Genomic DNA, 21,439 nt, shown 5'->3' with positions numbered 1-21,439 from the left:
TCATTGTCTTCTCCATCTTTTGTGGGATGGGTCAAATCTGTGTATGCAATAACTGTTAGACTGAGTTTAACTCCAAGAGGTATAACCTTGGCTCTGCTTTATTAAGGCCCAAAGTGACTAATATACAAAATGGCTGGTCTTTTATACTTGGGCTGCACACATGTGCATGCAACCCAATGGCCTCCAACAGTGACGCCATCTAATGGCTAGTGATCCCAAAAGTACATACGTATCAAAATCTAATGTTCTTGTATTTGGTTTCAGCATTTTGCCCCATTTCTCTCTCTCTCTCTTTCTCTCTTTCTCTCTCCTCTCTCTCTCTCTCTCTCTCTCAAGCTGTTGGTTGTGTTTCAGGTATTGTTGCCCTCCCAGTACTGGTACTATATGATCGAATTGGCTTTCTACTGGTCCCTCCTCTTCAGAGTCTCGTTGGATGTAAAGAGGAAGGTAAGTGACCAGCTGACTCACCACTGAAGTTCAGTGTTAACAGCTTGCCCACTGATATAAGCACAGCCGGGCGGTGAGTTGTGATGCCCAGATGTTAAACATTCTGTGTAAGCAGTGGATTAATGGAGGTGGTTTGTAGACTTAATCTGATGTGTTTGACACTTTGAACAATTATCTTGCAAATCCAGATTCTATTTATCATTTTATTATCTCCAGGTCTGATTTATCTATGGCCAAGATAATAAAGATTCCAACAGCTTTACATTGTTTCTGCGGCAAAGGTCACTCTGGTTTGCAAACACTTTTGGAAGGAGATATTTGGCCATTCATGACATGACTAGTTTCTGTAGATCAAGAGCCCCTTGAGCAATTGCCAATGGGATCTTACAGTGGCCTGTTTCAGTATCACACAACAAAAAGAACTGAATCAGTGGCTAGAACTGAGTTTGAGTTTCACCCCACCCACCCCCCCACCCCCCCCCCCACCCGAAGCCGGTGCAGCCGGTATCTCCTCGTGCTACTTTTGCTGAAGTCTTGGTACCACAGCACTGTGGCGACACTCCGTCGCAAAGTAAAATCTGAGTCTGAAATATTTGAGGCAGCTGTTGTGGGTCAGGCCTGCTGGTCCAGGGTTTGTGGTTAGACGACCAGTTTCGTGAAATAATTCCGAACCGGATACATTTCTCGAACTTCCGTGTTTGATTGTTGCAATCATCAAGAGCCTTAATCTTACTATAAATGTTTATTTATTATCAGCTGATCTTGAAGTTGCCTTTATAGGTCCCACAGTGCAGGGCACCAGGGGGCGGGATCAGTCCCACAGAGCAGGGCCTAAGCAAGGTTGGAAAGCGATGAGATGAGATAACTGGTCAAGTATTGGTTAGCTGACACCGAGCTTGGAATTTAAAAGCCTGCAGATTGCAAGAGGAAACGAAGACTGAGGGAGGTGAGGCATTTTGAATCCAAGAAAGAATTCAAATAGGAGGCAAAGCAATGAGTTTTGATTTCAGCTCTGTGTTGGTCTGTTTTCTGGGTACCTGCCCCCTCTCCAGGGTAAAAACAGTTAACTGTGTGAAATGTTACACAACATTCCCATGTAATTGAGTGCTATATAAATGCATCTCCTGTTGGTTTGCATCTACATTTAAATAGGTTCATGAGCACTTTTTAGTGAACTAAACAAAGTCCCATCTTTTGTCGAGTGATATGTTCATTTTTAATTCTTCCCCTGTCCCCCCACCCCCCACCCCCCACCCATGTTTGCAGAGGTCAGGGTGCCCAATGTGTGCCAACACCCTGCAGTACTGCACCAAAGGGAGGGCAGGATTGGCTCAGTTTGAATAAATTCTCCAAGAGGTGGTAAACAAGAGGCCGGCCAGAAAAGCATTGGAATAGTCGAGTCTTAGGTTTGAGGTTGGGGCTGAGGCCCATCTCTTCCTACACCAGTCAGACATATTTCCATTTCCCACAGTTGCTGTCCTGTGGTCTCTGACTGATTTTGTCCAATTGGCCACTGAGATCTGGATGGCAATTGGCCAAACCCATTTGATCCCATATCCAGGAGGGCTGGTACTGGTAATTGATCCGTCTGAAGCTGGTGAAAAATGTGCAGTCTCTGGGGGCAGCTGATCACGGGCGTGAGGAGAACTTATTGACCTGCACAGTCTGAGATATTCATTCATTGAAGGCACTGGACTGGTTTTAACCAGATTAAGACTCCATCCAAAGGGCTGTGCGTGCTGCTGGTTCTGACCTGGAATTGAATTGATTATATTTTCTTCTCCTGCTGCAGGACTTCAAGGAGCAGATCATCCACCATATTGCCACCATCTTTCTGATTGGCTTCTCCTATTGTGCAAACTACATCCGGGTGGGGACCCTGGTGATGGTAGTCCATGATGCATCGGATTATATTATGGAGGTGAACTGGAGAGATAGTCATATCCCACTGGTCTCCCAGGATAATGTCCCCATTTGCCCAGATTGAATCAGTTTGGACTTTGGATGTTCAGTTACATTGCAGATTAAGGTTAGGGTGATGGGGAAGGAGGAGGATCCATACCACCAATAATTGGCTGGTGAAAAAAATTGTATGTTTTGAATCTGAGGTCGGGTTTGGAATTGTGATATTGTCGATGGCTGGAATCTTACAGCCGCAATAAGCATCATATAAGAGCTCCCTGCTGGCTCAATGGATTAATGCACCGTTACTGAGCCACACATCTGGAAGGTGACGGCCGTGATCACCACTCTCTGCTGGGTGAGCCTATCCTAGGGGGGTTGGCAGTTGTGTGTTGGGGGGAGGGGGGGTGGCTACAATTGGTTCGTACCCACATCTCCTCACACAAGTGCTCAATGCTGATCCACACTTTTACCCAACCCTCGCTGCTCATCAGAAAGTACCAGTTTCGTAATATCCCGGGGGAGCAGCGACAGGACTAATTCTCTCAAATCCCTTCCATGGTTAGAGAATTTTCAGAAGCCTTCCATGTGTGTGATGTGTTTGCTCGGGGACCCGATGTGAGGGCTTTAATTCTAAGGTCTGATTGAAGGGTTCCTGCTGAAGGTCCCAGCGTGGCATCACTGACAACAACAACTTGCATTTATATAGCGTGTTTAACATCGTAAGACATCCCAAGGTGCTTTGAGAATCATTATCAGACCAAATTTGACACTTCGCCACAGAGATAATAGGACAAGTGATCGAAAGCTTGATCAAAGAGAGGTTTAAAAGAGTGAGACGGAGAAGTTTAGGGAGTTAATTCCAGAGTTTAGGGCCTAGACCGTTGAAGGCATGGCCACCAGTGAAGGAATTCAGGGATGTGCAGGAGGCGTGCAGAGATCAGAATGTTGAAAGGGCTGAAGGAGGTTCCAGAAATGAGGAGGGGCAAGGCCATGGAAGGCTTTGACCGTGAGGAGGATGAGAATTTTAAAACCGAGGCGTAGCCGGATCAGGAGTCAATGTAGGTGAGCAAGCACAGGGGGTAATGGGTGAGCTGGACTTGATGCAAGTTACGATATGGGCAGCAGAGTTTTGGATGAACTCCAGTTTATGGAGGGTCAGAGGCCAGCCATTGGTATTGTCGAGGTAACGGGTGTTTCCGCAGCTGATGAGCTGAGGCGAGGCAGACAGCTGATGTTCGAGATGGAAGTAAGGCAGTCTTGGTGATGGAGAGGATATAGGGTCAGAAGCTTCGCTCCAGGTTAAATAGACGATGAGGCTGCAAATAATCTGGTTCAGCCTCAGATGGTGTCCAGGGAGGGGGATGAAGTCTGAAATAAGAACAGAAAATGCTGTACATACTCATCAGGTCAGGCAGCATCTGTGGAGAGAGAAACAGTTAACAGAAACATTAACCCTGTTTCTCTCTCCGCAGATGCTGCCTGACCTGCTGAGTATCTCTCTTCCTGTTTTTATTTCCGATTTCCAGCATCCGGAGTGTTTTGTTTGTGTTGGGGGAATGGAGTTTGTAATGGAGACTGAAGAAAACGGCGTTGATCGTCCCAATATTTAACTTGGAGACTGTGGTTGGGAGGGGCCTGAAATTAAACCCCAAGTTTGAGGACTGAATCCAGGACAAGTTTTAGTTCATCAATCCCTTGTCTTTTTATTTAATTTCCAGTCTGCAAAAATGTTCAACTATGCAGGATGGCGAAGGAGCTGTGATACGCTGTTTGTGGTCTTTGCAGTGGTCTTTCTGATTACACGACTCCTCATCTTTCCAAACGTGTGAGTCTTCCTTTACTTCGTATATGGTGCGTTTCCACACGGGGTCATTGGGCACGATCCAATCGGATTCAGGGTGCTGATGGTTGGTTGGGGCAGAGGGGAGGGGTGTGTGTGTGTGTGGGGGGGGGGGGGAGGGTGCTGCAGTTTTCTTTCTGTCATCATTGAAGCTGTGATATCTTCACAGAGCACAGCACACACAGCTCCTAACATGGCAGGCAGCTCTCTCGGAAGCCTCCGGAAATCTACCTGGTTCTGTTTAATTATTAACTGTTCAATTGCAGTACACAATACGTCCACATCCATAGTGAGGAGCTACAAACATTACAAGCTTACAGACATTACACTTCTCCCTCCTTAATGAAGAAGCCATCATAACAAACATCATACATAACTTTCATGTTTATACATAACACAGGATGTAAACTTTTTTTTTCCATATTTACAAATTTAACTTTACCACTTGTTTTCTGTTTCAAAGAGGATACCTTCACTCTCGAACAGAACCTTCCAAACCTGATGTCGAATCTAAACTCATTCGAGGCTCATCCTGAGGAACATTTTCCTCCACGGAATTTCCTTGCTTTTCAATGGACTCGCTCTAATTTCAGGCTCTTTGTTTTCCTGACTCGGACTCAGACTTTCATTCTGATTCTCTCCTGGATTTGTTTCCAGTACATTGGATTTAGGATTTGCTACTGGTGTATCAAAACTATCTGATGAGTCAGAAATAATTGAATCATTCCCACCTTCAACTCCCTCCATGTCTGTAGGTAAAATATGATCAATATGAACAAACCTAACCTGTCCATTATCAAACATCTTTACCAAATATGTGCAAAGACCACATATCTTCACCACTCTTCCTGGTAACCACTTCAACCATTTATGGTGATGGTTCTTCACTCTCACCTTCTGGTTTAATTTCACACTTCTCTCTCTTACTCTACCTCTATCATGAGTCTCTTTCTGTCTTAATTGTGTCTCTTCTACGGACTGTGTCAAATTTGGCTTTAACAACGAGAATCTGGTTCATGGCTGTCGTTTGAGAAACAACTCTGCTGGTGTTCTACCAGTAGTTGTATGGGAAGTATTTCGATATGTAATCAAAAAATTAGTCAATTTGTGATCCAATGACAACTCGTTTCCTTGGATTTGGATCTAACATTTGTTTTATGAGGGCACATTTGACAATTTGTACAGTGTGCTCTCTGCACCATTCGAAGCAGGATGGTATGGTGGAACCTTGGTATGTTTCACACCATTTTTGCTCGTGAATTGTGCAAATTCTTCTGAACAAAATTGTGGTCCATTATCTGAAACAATCTCTTCAGGGAGGCCAAATGAAGAAAATTATTTTCGTAAAATGTCCAATGTTTTATTTGTTATTTTCCACATTGGAAACACCTCAACACACTTCGAATGGCTATCAATCACAATGAACAATTGTTGTCCTTCTAACTCAGCAAAATCAATATGTAGCCTTTGCCACACCCTGGAAGGCCATTTCCATGGCTGTAATGGTACTGGTGGTGGTTGCTTGTTTACCGATTGACATGTCGTACACTGACTCACAATGTACTCTATATCTTTATCAAGACCTGGCCACCATAAATAACTGCGTGCAAAACTCTTGGTCAAGCACATTCCCAGGTACTGGTCATGGAGGTCTCCTAATAATTTGGACCTGAATTTATTTAGTATAACCACACATGATACAATCTTTATCGACTGATAATTCATTCCTACGAATGAAGAATGGATGTTTATCTTTGTCTGTTACCTGGTTTGGCCATCCATTTTCAATATACTCATACACCTTTGATATCACTGGGTCACGTTTGGTTGCTCTACCAATCTCTTCAGCTGTGACTGGCAGTTCATCAATGTATGAAAAATAAAACACTTCTTCCCTATCGGGTGTAACTTGTAATGGGGAAGGCAATCTAGACATTGCATCAGCATTACTGTGATCAGCTGATCGTCTGTATTCAATATCTCATGTATATGTTGACAAAATCAAAGCCCATCTCTGCATTCGGGCTGCAGCTAATGTTGGAACTAGGGACTTTGGATGGAGGATTGCTGTTAGGGGCTTATGGTCCGTAACGATGGTAAACTTACGACCATACAAGTATTTGTGAAACTTCTTGACCCCAAAAATTAATGCCAAAGCTTCCCTTTCAATTTGCGCATAATTACTCTCTCTGGCACTGAGAGTGTGTGAAGCAAAAGCAATTGGTCTCTCCTCCCCACTACTTAATACATGAGAGATTACTGCCCCAACTCCATACAGAGAGGCATCACATGCTAGCTTAATCTCCTTGGATATGTCATAGTGAACTAACATGGTGCTCTCTACCAATTTGCTTTTACACTCCTTGAATGCTGTATCGCATTCTTTTGACCACTTCCAATGGACCTGTTTTTTCAATAGTTCATTCAGTGGATGTAATACTGTCGCCAAATTTGGTAGGAAGTTCCCATAATCGTTCAAAAGACCCAAGAATGAACAAAGTTCAGTGACATTCCTGGGAGTGGGTGCATTTCTAATTGCATCCAATTTTTCCATGGTTGGATGTAAACCATCTTTGTCTACTCTGTACCCTAAGTACGCCTGAGTTTTTAAATAACTCTCACTTACGAGCAGACACTCGTACTCTGTGCTTCTCTAGCCGTTTGAGGAACTCATTCAATATGTTATGAATTTGCCTATTTGGTGCTGAAATTAGTATGTCATCCAAATAACATACTACCCCTTCAATACTTTGCAAAATCTGGTTCATCACCCCTTGGAATACGGCAGGGGCGGAAGACACTCCAAACGGTAGCTTATTAAATTGATATAGGCCTAGATGAGTATTTATAGTCACACATGACTTGGACTCCTCATCTAGTTCAAGCTGTAAGTAGGCATTCATTAGATCCAGTTTTGAGAAGATCTGACCACCTGTCAGTGTTGTGAACAAATCTTCTATAGTCGGCAATGTATTGGTGACATTACCCTCTAGAACCTAGTTTATGGTTACTTTATAATCACCACGCAATCTTACCTTGCCATCGGACTTGGGTAGAACAACAATGGGTGTAGCCCAATTACATCGATCTATCTTGCAAATAATGTTCTCAGTCTCCAGTCTTTTGAGTTCTTGCTCAACTTTCTCCTTGAGTGCATATGGTACGGAATGTGGCTTGTAGTAAACCGATCTAGCATTCTTCTGTACCCTGACACTTGCCTTGAAGCCTTGGATCGGACTGCCCGTTTCGCAGAACACCTTTGGATACTTCTTGATAACCTCATTCGTTGATGAAAATCTTGCTTCCACACACAAAATCTTACTCCAATCCAGCTTCAGTGAGCTCAACCAATTTCTTCCTAGTAAGGCAGACATGTCTCCTTTCACTACTATTAGAGGCAAGATCTGAAATTGATCTTTATATTTTACCGGTACGGTGATACGACCTAACACAGGAATTTTCTCTCCCGAGTAGCCTTGCAGCTCTATCTTTGATTTCTCCAGTTGAAAATCACGCAATTTGTCGCGATATAGTGACTCCGGTACTACACTCACGGATGCACCCATCTCAATTTCCATTGGTATCCTGAATCCCGCAACATCTGTGTGGATTTTGATGCTTTCCGAATCGCGGTCCGTTAACCTCGTGCTCCTGATGATGTGTAACACTCACATCTCCTCGTCCTGTTGTTGTTCTTCCATGCTATGTAGTCTCTTGGGATTTCTACTCATAGCTTTGAACGCTGGACTCATAACTTTAAAAGCTGGTTTACCCTTCAGTCGGCATGCCTTCGCAAGATGCCCAGTCTTCCCGTAGAAGAAACACTCTGCCTTCAAGTATGGACCACTTTGAGCAATGTGTTGTCCCAGGCACCTATAGCACGACTTCGACGCTCTTAGAATTTCCAGTTTCTGAGACTTTAGGCCCCCACCGTCTTTTACTTTGAATCTGCAGGTGATTTACCTCGGTTAACTGATGACCGTAATTATTATTTAATTCTTGGGAATATTGTTCGGCCATGCCCATCGACCTCGCTGTCTGACAAGCAATCTCAAAAGTCAAGTCATCCGTCATCAATAACTTCCTTCTGATCGCATCATTTTTCACCCCACAAACAAAACGATCCCGTAATGCTCGGTTTTGAGAGTTTCCAAAATTACAGTGCATCGATAGTTTTTTTTTTTAATGCTACGATGTAATCACTGAAAGTTTCATCGGGCTTTTGATTTCGAATCCCGAAACGATAGCTTTCAGCAATTTCTAACGGTTTGAGGTTATAGTACTGCTCCAGCTTCGTTAAAATCTCTAAGCGTTGTGTCCTTTGGCTCGTCAGGCACCAGCAGATTTACAAGGGTTTCATTTACGTTGGACCCGCCTCCGATCAGAAGATCGCTTTCTTGCGTTCCAATACAGCCCGGTTCTGGACTGCATTGTCTGGAACTTCGATTATGTTATTTGCAGTGAAATACATTTCTAGCCGATCCACATACGCTTTAAAATGTTCCTGGTCATGTCTATATTCCCCCAAATATCCCAATACACCTGCCATTTTAATCTCCAGCTGTTCACGCTGTGTGCTGTTTTTTTTACCTCGGATTTTTGTAGTTTTTTCCAAAGATACAAACTTCCAAAGTGTCTGTCGACTGGCTGAATCCTTCATCAACAAAATTTAAGCTTTAAATCATCCGATAAAATCCCATCTCAATCGCCAAATGTGATATCTTCACAGAGCACAGCACACACAGCTCCTAACATGGCAGGCAGCTCTCTCTCTGAAGCCTCCAGAAATCTGCCTGGCTCTATTTAATTATTAACTGTGCAATTGCAGTACACAATACGTCCACATCCATAGTGTGGAGCTACAAACATTACAAGCTTACAGACATTACAGAAGCTAATGAGGAACACCACTGCTCCGGGACCGAGAGAACAGTCTGCAATGGGATCGCAATTGTACTGAACACTGGATTGGACATTTTCTGGGAGCCCTGAGAAATCATTGAAGATCATAGAATCATACAGCACATTGTGTCTTTGTGGCTCTTTGAAAGAGCAATCCAATTAGTCCCACACTCCTCGCTTCCCATAGTTCTGCAAACTTTTCATTAAGATTATATCCAATTCACTTTTGAAAGTTGCTATTGAACGTCAATGAGACATTACTCAGGATCAGGATAAATGTGACCCTCAAAATCTGAAACTGAAAATGCTGGATGCACAACCCGTCGGTCAGCATTGGAAAGAGTAAAGACGAGTTAACCTTTTGGGTGGAAACCCTTTGTGTCCCAGTGGTCAGCTTCTAGTGGGCAATATCCCCATCTTGTAGATCAGCAGCATTTAAAGAATGATTCAAACTAAAGTACAGACCAGTAATAGAGCATCTAAACGTTAATTTGCCTGAGGTCACACTACTCTGAAAAGGCTAGATTTTGGAAGCTGAGTGAAGTCAGAGGTCAGAGGTCAGAGATGTGAATCGTGTCCATTGCAGCCTTTGTGACCTGGGGGGTTGGAGCTCAGTTGGAGCTGCAGTAACAGAGATCCCATAGGTGGTGCTATTGAGTAAGGTGTCCTGTGCAAGCTGTGATGCCACCATCAGGCCCTTAATGGTACAGCAGCTGCTTGGGACGGATTTGTTGAAAAACAGCTAGCACCTTTACACAATATTAAAGTTTACTGGGCTATGGGTAATTCCAACAGACTGAATAAGCACAATTACTGTGCTGCATTGGTTCAGGGAAGTTTTGAATCTTAATTTAAAGTTGACTGTGTCTGCTGTTTGTGTTTTAGGGGTAGGTAGTATCTCTGGGAACTCTTCTTTTTTTTTTATAGCTCTCTACAAATAGACCAATTTCACCAAATGAAGAGGTTAGACAGGCAAATGTTAGTGCAACTGCTAAACTGTTTGAGAGCAGCAATAGGTTTATCCACAGCAATGTTTTGTTTCACACTGCGTGTGGTTGGGTGTCTGCCTCCCCTAATACCTGACCAAGGTGGACGTAAAGTTGGTGGTGAACTCTGACCCACGTAGCACCCACAGTGGTATCCCCAGCTACAGCCCTTTAGTAGTGCACATGACCTGAGCTACAGAATCCACACAAACACCTTTTCTTATCTCCCGCTGCCTCCCCACCCCCATCAGCACCATCTTTCACACCACTACCACCCTGCGTCACTAAAGCAATGCAGTTATTGAGATGAGACTGAGCTGAATCTCAAAACAACCATGAATCACGAGCCAACAGATTTGAGAATTGGAGTCCTCAACTATTTAAAGGTCCAGCGCTCAATCTCTTCGCTTTCTTTCCCCGTCACCTATCAGTTGCTAACCGTTGATGTCTTTCATTTGCAGGGTCATTTACACCACCTTCTACTACTCCATGGAGATTTTCCAGCCCTTCTTTGGTTATTACTTTTTCAATCTGCTCCTGATGGTCCTGCAGCTGTTGCACATATTTTGGGCCTACCTCATCCTGAGAATGGCAGTCAAGTTTGTGTTTATTGGGAAGGTAAGCCTGCATCCGATGTGCCACATGTGAAGTGAGTTGGACTGCACGCTGAGCAGACTTTGAAGGTGACATCTGCACAATTGGGGCAGGTGCTGTATAATCCGGTTGGTTACCCGAGTTAGTCAGTTTCATGGTCCGTGATCTCACCACACTGGGCTCAGTTGATCACCAACTCACGTCATACATTTGGGAAAGGAGTTCAATCTTGCACATCCATGGTGGGTGAGATGATTCACTAAACTGCCCAAACTGCTGGCTCCTTCCATTGTTGAATGTTGTTGGATCATTGCTGCGTGACAACAGACCAACAGGATGGCCCAGGTGAGGAGAGAGAAGATGGCAATTTATGAATGGAGCTAGAATCTGCTGTGAACAGTGACATCTAGAGTCCTGACTGTCAGGCCAGATCACTAGTTCTAACATTTAGGAGACTGTAGTCACTATAAGGAAAAGGTATTTTGTACTGGAAGAATATCACGTGTTATCGTCCTACTCCATTCCATAAACTGACCTACCCCCTTCATCCCATAAAAATATCATCCCAATGTCAGAAGAGCACCCTTGGTGCACCATTTTCACATCACAAGCCTCTAAGTGAATTGGTATCAGTGGCACTCTTTCACAATGAATTGATGTCCACCGGGAAGCCAAGCAGAAAGTGGTGCACACAGCACATCCATCATCATGACCAAGACCTTGCATTCAATTACTTTCTTAATCTGACCCTGATGGAGCTGCTGTGTATTTCCAGCACTGACCAGTTCTCTCTCTCTCCCACTAGACCAGTCGTGCTTGTTTGAAACATTAGAAACATAGAAAATAGGTGTAGGAGTAGGCCATTCGCCCCTTCGAACCTGCACCACCATTCAATAAGATCATGGCTGATCTTGGTTCAGAGCTGTTCTAGTTGTCACAGAAGTGACTATATCTGCTTCCCATTCCAATGATTTTCCCACACACTCCTAATCCTGCACCTATCTAAATGATGGCCACCGTGTCCAATGATCAAACTAAGGGTAATACTGAACTGATACCTGAACCCGGCTCACATAGGATCCTGGTTTCATTAATCAGGGCTGGGTTTGGACTGAGTGCAGTGTGTGGCCAAATGTGCAGGCCTCCACGGAGCTCAATCAAACACATTCACTCGAGATTGTCTTTGAGGCATTGAGATTCTTTTAGAAATTGCAGGTCTCGTGTGCGAGAGCTCAAAGATCCAGTTTGGTTGAGCAACAATTAATCGCGTTTAATGTTTCTTCCCCAACCTTGTTGGGAGGGTCAGATCACTCCTCGAGCAGAAGCGGCCAGTGAAGGGGGCTGCCTATTCTCCACTCTCCCGTTCCATTTTCCTCCTGCCTGACACGGGAAAGTTTCCAGGGTCGAAATTGCAAGACTTAACACAATGATGTAGACTTTCAGAAAGGTTGTGGAGGAAGGGCAGGGGATCTTGGGGACTTGGAACAGTCCAAGTGACTGATTATTTAAAAGTATCAATAATTGAGTCTCCCTGCGGAAAGTTTGAGTTGTGTTTTGGTCTTTGGCAGATTGACAAGGACGAAAGGAGTGATGCTGAAGAAAGCGATGGGACTGAGGAGGAGGAAGACGGGAGGACGGAATCAAAGTGTGTGTTATTGGCCAATCACAATGGTGTGCTAAATAAAATAACACATGGGATGAAAAGAAAATCGAACGAAAGGAACAGGCTGCCCAAAGCCAGGTAGCTGGCGGCTGCGGAACGAAGGACGGGTTTAGCGCTGACTGTTATAACAGATGACACCAGCAGCCCCTGCTCTGACACTCTCCCTATACGTTTGGGGAAAGGAATCTCTGCATTGACTCAACTACAGAAATTAAACCACAACGGACCCCTCCTTCGTGATCGCGGTCAAACCTCACATCTTTCATTTAACTTCATGTGTGTTGCGGAAGGGTACATCACATCACTAGTGAGACCTTCATGTGATTGAAGAATTCAGGATCCGATCCAGAAAATTGTCTTCCGATGTTAAAATGTAGCACAACTGATTAACGTACAAAGTGAAATTATTTGAAGAAGTTTCTGTCGAACTGTCCAGTTTTATTTCCCTGCTCCCCTCATTGTGCCATCAGTTCCCTGGGACTTTGCAGGTGCAGCTCTCCTAGTGGACACTAGGTGGTGCCCAAGGCCAGTCTGGGCTGATCCACCAGGGAAGCCTGCACTGATGATAGCTGAGATAGGGAACTCGCTTGGGAGACTTATCAAACGGCAATTCCAAACTCTAACTTCAACTGTGTGTTTGTGTTAATATGCTAAACAGTTTGTAATATTTCGTGTTACATTTTTATATGTTTTTATTCAGAGGCAGAATTGATATTTTGGGACATAGTTGAGTGTTTCGTCCTCAACAGATTATAAATCGTGGGAGTATCACTGAGCTGGACAGCGGGCATCAAGTTGGATTTAAATCCAGCTTCTGATTTAAGGGATTTTTTAAAAAAGTGTGTTTCGACAGTTTGGTGCGAAGCAACTCTGTACGAGATGATCCAAGTGCTGTGTGATACTAATGAGATCTGGCTTGCAACACATTTTCTCACTCGGGTGAGGCTTTTCTCAAGGGATGTGCTTCAAAATCTTTAATTTTTGTAGGGCTGCTCCTCAGTCCCACTGTACCAACCCAATGGTTCCACTTGTAACCAGCCTGTAATGTGTGTTCACCACTAGGGAGCACTATTCCTTTTACTTCCCGTGCACTCTGGGTAAGATGACATCACTTGTATTGCTGGTTAATTTTTCCATAAGCTTTGGCGCATCAAAAAAAATTTTTTAAGTTGAAATCCAAATTTTGGTGGGGGTATTACTGTGTTGGGCTGCAGTGATGTCAGTCTACCCAGAATTCACTAAAGGCAGCATCAATACAGCAACCCCTGCTGGTGAATAGTTGCAATGACACAAGATGGCTTCCAGGATTGAGCAACTGAGATGGGGTGTTACACTGGTCCCATGAGATTTACTGTAGAATACTTGGGTTTACTTGCTTACATTAAATATTTGTTTCTCAGGTCTAATTCTCACAAATTGGACCATCTTCAAGTCAAGAAATGCTTATAGTTTCCAGATGTTTTGTGTATAACTGAGTAATGCTTTGGGAGATGAGTCAATGGGTCCAGAGGGACTTTTTTTTTATATTGGAAGCCATGTTGACTTTATGACCAATTTTATCAAATGATTGAGAACAGTCTGAATTCTGAAGGGTAGAAGATGAATTATTGCAGGACAGTATGAAAGAAGCTTTTTTCACAATCATGAACACTGTAGGGCCTGGGAACACGAAATGCAACAAGGCTGTGAAATAATCCTGTGGACTTTCTCATTTTCATGTAATGCACCCTCTCGCTCATGTTTTTTAAAATCTTTTCCAGTTAAATTGTATCAAGACTGAGTGACTTTGTTGTACAGATGACAGTCTATTACACCGTTTGTAAATTATACCTGTCTGAGTGCACACATTTGATTAAGTACCTGAATTGATCAATATCCTGTGTCTGATTCTGAACCACTTAGCCAATTTCTGTAGAAGTTTAACATTCAAATAAGGTTTTTGTTTTGAAATAATATCTGAATAAATTAAAGTTCTTTTTAAAATGTAAATTGTTTTTTCCACTTGTGGCTCTGATATTATTTGAAGTTGAGTCCAGAGATTGCCAGCTCTGGTGTGTCTCGTACAATCACTGCCTGAGTGCCTGGCGTGTGCCTCTATTTGTATTGTATAGACTCTCGTGTTAGTTTATGACTCTCATAGCCTACTTTTACCAGTGTAAGAGTTTCAAAACATAGAAAATTAAAATTAATCACTCATTTTTATATTAAAAACCCTGTCTATTAAGGCAAGTTTATTTTTAACCCTATTAAAACATGTTTTTAAAAAAAAAAAATTTTCTAACATTTAATTACATTCAATTTCAATTAATTTTTAAATGTGATGGTTTTTTTTTATTTATTGTGTTGTGTTTCTTGTTTTCTCATTGATAGTAATAGGAGCTCATACAAATGGAGTTCCCATTATCAATGAGAATACTAGATGTTCATTGGTCCAGGACCATGTGATCCCAGGATACGAATACATACCTGGAAGACATGTTCCAGTATGCTGGACTGCGAAACTAGACCTCCGACCACAATCCTATGTTCCTCTGGGACCACCAGGTATTTTCGTTAAACATCCAGCCAGAGGCGTTTGCCCGAAAGTTACCCGAACACAATTTTCCCCCTATATCATGTCTGCAGCTGGATCTTTGGAAGAGAACTGATATAAATACAGCAGCCAATTTGCACACCGCGAGGTCCCATAAACAGAAATGTTACAAATGACTAGATATTCTGTATTCAGTGGTTGAGGGATAAATATTGGCCAGAACACTGGGCGAGCTCTTCAAATAGTCATGGGACTTTTTGCTTCTATAGGACAGGTAGGGCGTCTATTTAACATCTCATCTGAAAGATGGCACTTCCAACAATGCAGCACTCCCTCAGTACTGCACTGAAATATCAGTCTAGATTGTGTGCTCGAGTCTCTGGAGTGGGCAGGAGGCCACACCACAAAACTTCCCCAACTGCAGCCCGGACTGGCACTCTCCCGGAGAGGCCCCATGATGGAAATACACTGCTGAAGTAGGGACTCCTCCAATTTGTAACAGTGCAGTGAGATCTCCACTCTGCATCTACCCAAGGCAGGGCCCTCGTAGAATTGAACCCCAGCAACAGTCGGGGGAATTTGATCTAAAAGGCAATTGTATGGCAGTGTATGAATGTGATGGGCTTTCTATTTTGAAACAACCTACTGCCATGGGAGTTGGATTACTGAAGTATTTACTGGCTCCGGCACGTAAGTAGTAATATTGCAGTTTTAAAAAAAAAAAACAACTTCAAACGGATCAAACACTTGGTTTACGATGTCCACCAATTGGGAATAGTATTTGTTGTTTAGGTATTTGGATACATGTGTAGAAAAAATCTGATTGATGTCATGGAGCAAATGTCTCATTGCAAATAACTCTGGTGGGATGGTGGACAGAGAGTTGAGTGAGATCAGGTTTTCCAGATCTGTAATCCTGCTGTGGTTACACAGTTGCTCGCAGCCTGTAAACACGGTTATTTACAAAGTGTTTTATTTCCTGCCTTTACTTTGACCATAACTATTGCGGGGGCTGGGGGGGGGGGGAAATTACAGACACAAGCAGTTAATAGACGAGCTCAGCCCACATCTGTGCCAACCTTGGCAAAGCCAGCAGAGGCCTGTACTAACAGACCTGTACCAGTCCAAGTATGTACCATCATTGGCCAGGTCCAACCCATGGTTGCACTGAAGTAGACTAGTACTGGCCCAGACCTGTACCAACATCAGACATATATCCCAGATTTGTACCAATATCAGACATACATCCCAGAAATGTACCAATATCTCACAGTACTGGCCCAGACCTGTACCAACATCAGACATATATCCCAGGTTTGTACCAATATCACACAGTACCGGCCCAGACCTGTACCAATACTATACATTTTCTTTCATTCAATGCTGCCTATTCAAAATGTCTTTATGCTTGTATAATTTAAAGGAATGCAGATGTGACAAAATGAAAATCCCTACAAAACTATTTATTCCAAGTCAAAAATACTTCTCCATGAGATGGGAAAATTGAGCTGTTAAAAACATTCTTTATGCTGTTTCCAAATTTGATTTTTTTTTAATGCAGCCTCAGCTAGTTATTATACTGGAATTTTTCATCCAATACAAAGCAAATTTCATTTCAGTTTTGGCAGGGACAAATCCTGTCCTTTACCATGTTGTGGTCTGGTAGTCCCAGTAGTGGGAAAAGCACAAAGCTTCATTGAGTTCCCAATGCAGCCTCTATTTATAGTTGGTAACTTCACTGTTGTTTAAAAACTGTCACTTCCCAACCAAACCACCAGAGGGACCCCTTATGCTGATCCACTGTGGGCCTGTCCGAGGCTAGCAGTCGTGTTGTACACGGATGTGGTCTCTCGCAGGTCTGGGTGGCCCACGATGTTGCAGGGACCGCGCTCCAGTTCTTTTATCCTCATTTGGAGCGTGGGTAGGAACATCAGCGGGGCCCAGGTACAGCAGAAGAGCGGGAAGGTCGGGGCGGATGAGCGGCGAGAGATCGTGGCGGAGGTGCAGCGAATGATCAGGGCGGAAGAGCGGTGAGAGATCGTGGTTGAGATTCGCCAAGTGATTGCGGCGGAGGTGCGGTGAATGTTTTGTGGTGGAGGAGCGGCAAGAGATCGTGGCGGGGGTATGGGGCCCAGAAGAGCCGAGGGCCCGGGGCAGCACGGGGCAGCCCACACTGCGATATGTGTGCGCACTAGGTCCGTGCAGCAGAGCAGGTCTCTAGTCGTCCTGGTTAACTGGATAAAGGCCTAGCTCTGTCAAGCCCATGGGGTGGCTGATGTGCAACGGACACCACAAGTTTTTTTTAAAAACTCCACGCACTGGCATCTTCCACCCCTGGAGTTCAGGACTGGAATATCGGGACCTTCATTGAAACATCTGTGAACCCATCCCTTTTGATGTGAAAGCAAGTCATCCTCGTTCGAGGGACCACCTATGATGATGATGACACTGGTGTATTAAGGACTGAATCGGTGTCGCACACTGATGCGATGTCAGGGCCTGGTATGCCGGGAACTGATCTGGTGTCATATGCCGAGGTGTCAGGGCTTGGTGTATCACATTGATGTGATGTCAGGGCCTTGTATTTTTTTTATTCATTCCGGAATGTGGGCATTGCAGGTAAGGCCAGCATTTATTGCCCATCCCTAATTGCCCTCGAAGATGGCGGTGAACTGCCTTCTTGAACCACTGCAGTCCTTGTGGTGAAGGTACTCCCACAGTGCTGATAAGGATGGAGTTCCAGGGATTTGGCCCAGCGACGGTGATGGAACGGCCGACATATTTCCAAGTCAGGATGGTATGTAACTTGGAGGTGAACTTGCAGCTGATAATGCTCCCATGCGCCTGCTGCTCTTGTCCTTCTAGGTGGCAGAGATCACGGGTTTGGGAGGTGCTGCTGAAGAAGCCTTGGTGAGTTGCTGCAGTGCATCTTGTAGATGCTACACACTGCAGCCACAGTGCGCCGATGGTGGAGGGAGTGAATGTTGAAGGTGGTGGATGGGGTACCAATGAAGCGGGCTTCTTTGTCCTGGATGGTGTTTGTCATGTATTTCACTTGTAATGACAATAGTTATGTAACTAACTCATGCATACTGTATCTGTACCCTTGAAATGCACACCCTGACCACGGTGAGCTTGCGGGAGACACTCCTCACCTAGGTTTCCAGGTGTAAAAGGGGAGGTCCCACCCAGGGTCAGCTCTCCTTGGTCCTGGGAATAAAGTGAAGGTCACAGAGTGACCGTGTCTGATATATACATGCCTCGTGTGAGTTTGTAACAAGGTACAGAGACACTACAGTGTTGAGCCTCTTGAGTGATGTTGGACCTGCACTCATCCAGGTAAGTGGAGAGTATTCCATCACACCCCTGATTTGTGTCTTGTAGATGGTGGAAAGGCTTTGGGGAGTCAGGAGATGAGGCACTTGCCGCAGAATACCCAGTCTCTGACCTGCTTTTGTTGCCACAGTGTTTATGTGGCTGGTCCAGTTAAGTTTCTGATCAATGGTGACCCCCAGGATGTTGATAGAGGGGGATTTGGCGATGGTAATGCCATTGAATATCAAGGGGAGGTGGTTAGACTCTCATTTGTTGGAGATAGTATTTGCCTGGTACTTATGTGGCGTGAATGTTACTTGCTTCTTCTCAGCCCAAGCCTGAATGTTGTCCAGGTCTTGCGGCATGTGGGCATGGACTGCTTCATTTTCTGAGGAGTTGCGAATGGAATTGAACACTCTGCAATCATCAGCGAACATCCCCACTTCTGACCTAATGATGGAGGGAAGGTCATTGATGAAGCAGCTGAAGATGATTGGCCCTAGGACGCTGCCCTGAGGAACTCCTGCAGCAATGTCCTGGGCCTGGGATGATTGACCTCCAACAACCACAACTATCTTCATTAGTGCTGGGTATGACTCCAGCCAGTGGAAAGTTTTTTCCCCCTGATTCCCATTGACTTCAATTTTACTAGGGCTCCTTGATGCTACACTCTGTCAAATGCTGCCTTGATGTCAAGGGCCGTCACTCTCACCTCACCTCTGGAATTCAGCTCTTTTGTCCATGTTTGGACCAAGGCTGTAAAGCAGTCTGGAGCCGAGTGGTCCTGGCAGAACTCAAACTGAGCATCAGTGAGCAGGTTATTGTTGAGTAAGTGCCGTTTGATAGCATTGTCGACGACACCTTCCATCACTTTGCTGATGATTGAGAGTAGACTGATGGGGCTGTAATTGGCCGGATTGGATTTGTCCTGCTTTTTGTGGACAGGACATACCTGGGCAGTTTTCCACTTTGTCAGGTAGATGCCAGTGTTGTAGCTGTACTGGAAAAGCTTGGCTAGAGGCACGGCTAGTTCTGGAGCACAAGTCTTCAGCACAACAGCTGGGTTGTTGTCGGGGCCCATAGCCTTTGCTGTATTCAGTGCGCTCAGCCACTTCCTGATGATAGATGGAATGAAATGAATTGGCTGAAAACTGGCTTCTCTGATACTGGGGACCTCAGAAGGAGGCTGATGTGGATCATCCACTTGGTACTTCTGGCTGAAGATGGCTGCAAATGCTTCAGCCTTATCTTTTGCACTTGTGCGCTGGGCTCCACCATCATTGTGGATGGGGCTATTCATGGACTCTCCTCCTCCCGTTGATGGTTTAATTGTCCACCAGCATTCACGACTGGATGTGGCAGGACTGCAGAGCTTTGATCTGATCGTTTGACCTGATCTGTTAATAGTATGATGCTTCCGCTGCTTAGCATGCATGTAGTCCTGTGTTGCAGCTTCCCTAGGTTGGCCCCTCATTTTTAGGTATACCTGGTACTGCTCCTGGCATGCTCTTCTACACTCCTTATTGAACCAGGCTTGGTCCCCTGGCTTTAATAGTAGAGTGAGGGACATGCGGTTACAGATTGTGGTGGAATAAAATTCTGTTGATGGCCCACAGCACCTCATGGATGCCCAGTTTTGAGCTGCTAGATGTCTTCTGAATCTATCCCATTTAGCACGGTGGTAGTGCCACACAACACGATGGAGGGTGTCCTCAGTGTGAAGATGGGATTTTGTCTCCACAATGACTGTGCGGTGATCACTGTTACCAATGCTGTCATGGACAGATGCATCTGCGACAGGTAGATTGGTGAGGATGAGGTCAAGTAGGTTTTTCCTTCGTGTTGTTTCTCTCCCCTCCTGTACCAGGCCCAGTCTGGCAGCTATATCCTTCAGGGCTCGGTCAGTAGTGGTGCTACCAAGCCACTCTTGGTGATGGACATTGAAGTCCCCCACCCAGAGTACATTCTGTATCCTTGCTACCCTCCATGCTTCTTCCAAGTGGTGTTCAAAATAGAGGAGTACTGATTCATCAGCAGGAGGTTTCCTTGCACATACTTGACCTGAATCCATGAGACTTCATGGGGTTCAAAGTCAATGTTGAGGACTTCTAGGGCCTCTCCCTCCCCACTGTACTGCCATTTCGAGTGGGTCTGTCCTGCCAGGACATACCCATGGATGGTGATGGAAGAGCTGAAAGGTATGAGTCACATTGATGCGATGTCAGGGTCTGGTGTGTCACATTGATGCGGTGTCGTGGACAGATTCGGTATTGGTGCTGATGCCTGTGTCCTAACTCTCACCAAATCCCGCTCACCAATCACCCCTGTGCTCGCTGACCTACATTGGCTTCTAGTTAAGCAACGCCTCCATTTCAAAATTCTCATCCTTATTTTCAAATCCCTCCATGACCTCATCCCTCCATGACCTCGCCCCTCCCTATCTCTGCAATATCCTCCAGCCCCACAACCCCCCTGAGATGTCTGCACTCCTTTAATTCTGCCCTCTTGAGCATCCCTGATTATAATCGCTCAACCATTGGTGGCCATGCCTTCTGTTGCCTAGACCCCAAGCTCTGGAAATCTCTACCTAAACCTCTCCGCATCTCTAGCTCTCTTTCCTCCTTCAAGACGCTCCTTAAAACCTACTTCTTTTGACCAAGTTTTTGGTCACCTGTGCTAACTTCTACTTGTGTGGTTCGATGTCAACTTTTTTATCTAATAATACTCCTGTAAAGCACCGTGGGACATTTCACTACGTTAAAGGCGCTATATAAATACAAGTTGTTGTTGTTGATACATTGAGATGTCACCCAGTGCTAGTTACAAAAATAAACATAGACTTACCATTCAATCTTTCCATGGGTTCTGCCGATCGGTAGAAACCCAGGATAGATGTGTAAACGGGGATTTTACCGAAGTTACGGCGGCCGATTAGCAGAACTCCCGAGGAGATTTCCGGCCTATTTCTCATTCCGTCATGGTGGAGCCACAGCTGCCTTTAACACACAGTGTTGGATGTTAATCTGCTCTGTTAATTTCACAATCCCGACAAAGGAGTGTTTTTACTCAGTGACCCCTTGGGAACTGTCGCTGGGGATTGCAACAGACGAAGAGCTGGCACAGGCTGGATGGGCCGAATGGCAGCCTCCTGTGCTGTAATGTCTCTGATTCTAAATGTTTCCAGTGACTCAACTCCTGGCATCTCACTGACCACCAGCAACAACTGGGAACTCGGGCCAGAAAGATGTCTGCAG

The 21,439-nt window shown here is 44.7% G+C and overlaps 1 protein-coding gene across 4 annotated transcripts in view; it reads left to right on the top strand.

Annotated features, from left to right (window-relative positions):
* LOC139229198 (ceramide synthase 2-like) overlaps positions 1-14,282 on the top strand; it is a 99,876-nt gene extending 85,594 nt beyond the window's left edge. For all 4 annotated transcript variants that reach the window (XM_070860854.1, XM_070860853.1, XM_070860851.1 and 1 more), the window contains exons 7-11: positions 355-447; positions 2,240-2,368; positions 4,071-4,177; positions 10,542-10,698; positions 12,243-14,282. In XM_070860854.1, the coding sequence (XP_070716955.1) occupies positions 355-447; positions 2,240-2,368; positions 4,071-4,177; positions 10,542-10,698; positions 12,243-12,419 (663 nt within the window). In that variant the 3' untranslated portion in view covers positions 12,420-14,282. The remainder of the gene's footprint in view (positions 1-354; positions 448-2,239; positions 2,369-4,070; positions 4,178-10,541; positions 10,699-12,242) is intronic.
* The last annotated feature ends 7,157 nt before the right edge of the window (positions 14,283-21,439 follow it).

The sequence above is a fragment of the Pristiophorus japonicus genome, chromosome 18, assembly GCF_044704955.1.
Source record: "Pristiophorus japonicus isolate sPriJap1 chromosome 18, sPriJap1.hap1, whole genome shotgun sequence".
Taxonomy (NCBI): Eukaryota; Metazoa; Chordata; class Chondrichthyes; family Pristiophoridae; genus Pristiophorus; species Pristiophorus japonicus.
The sequence above is the reverse complement of the archived record's forward strand: the minus strand, read 5'-3'. Positions and strand labels throughout refer to the sequence as shown.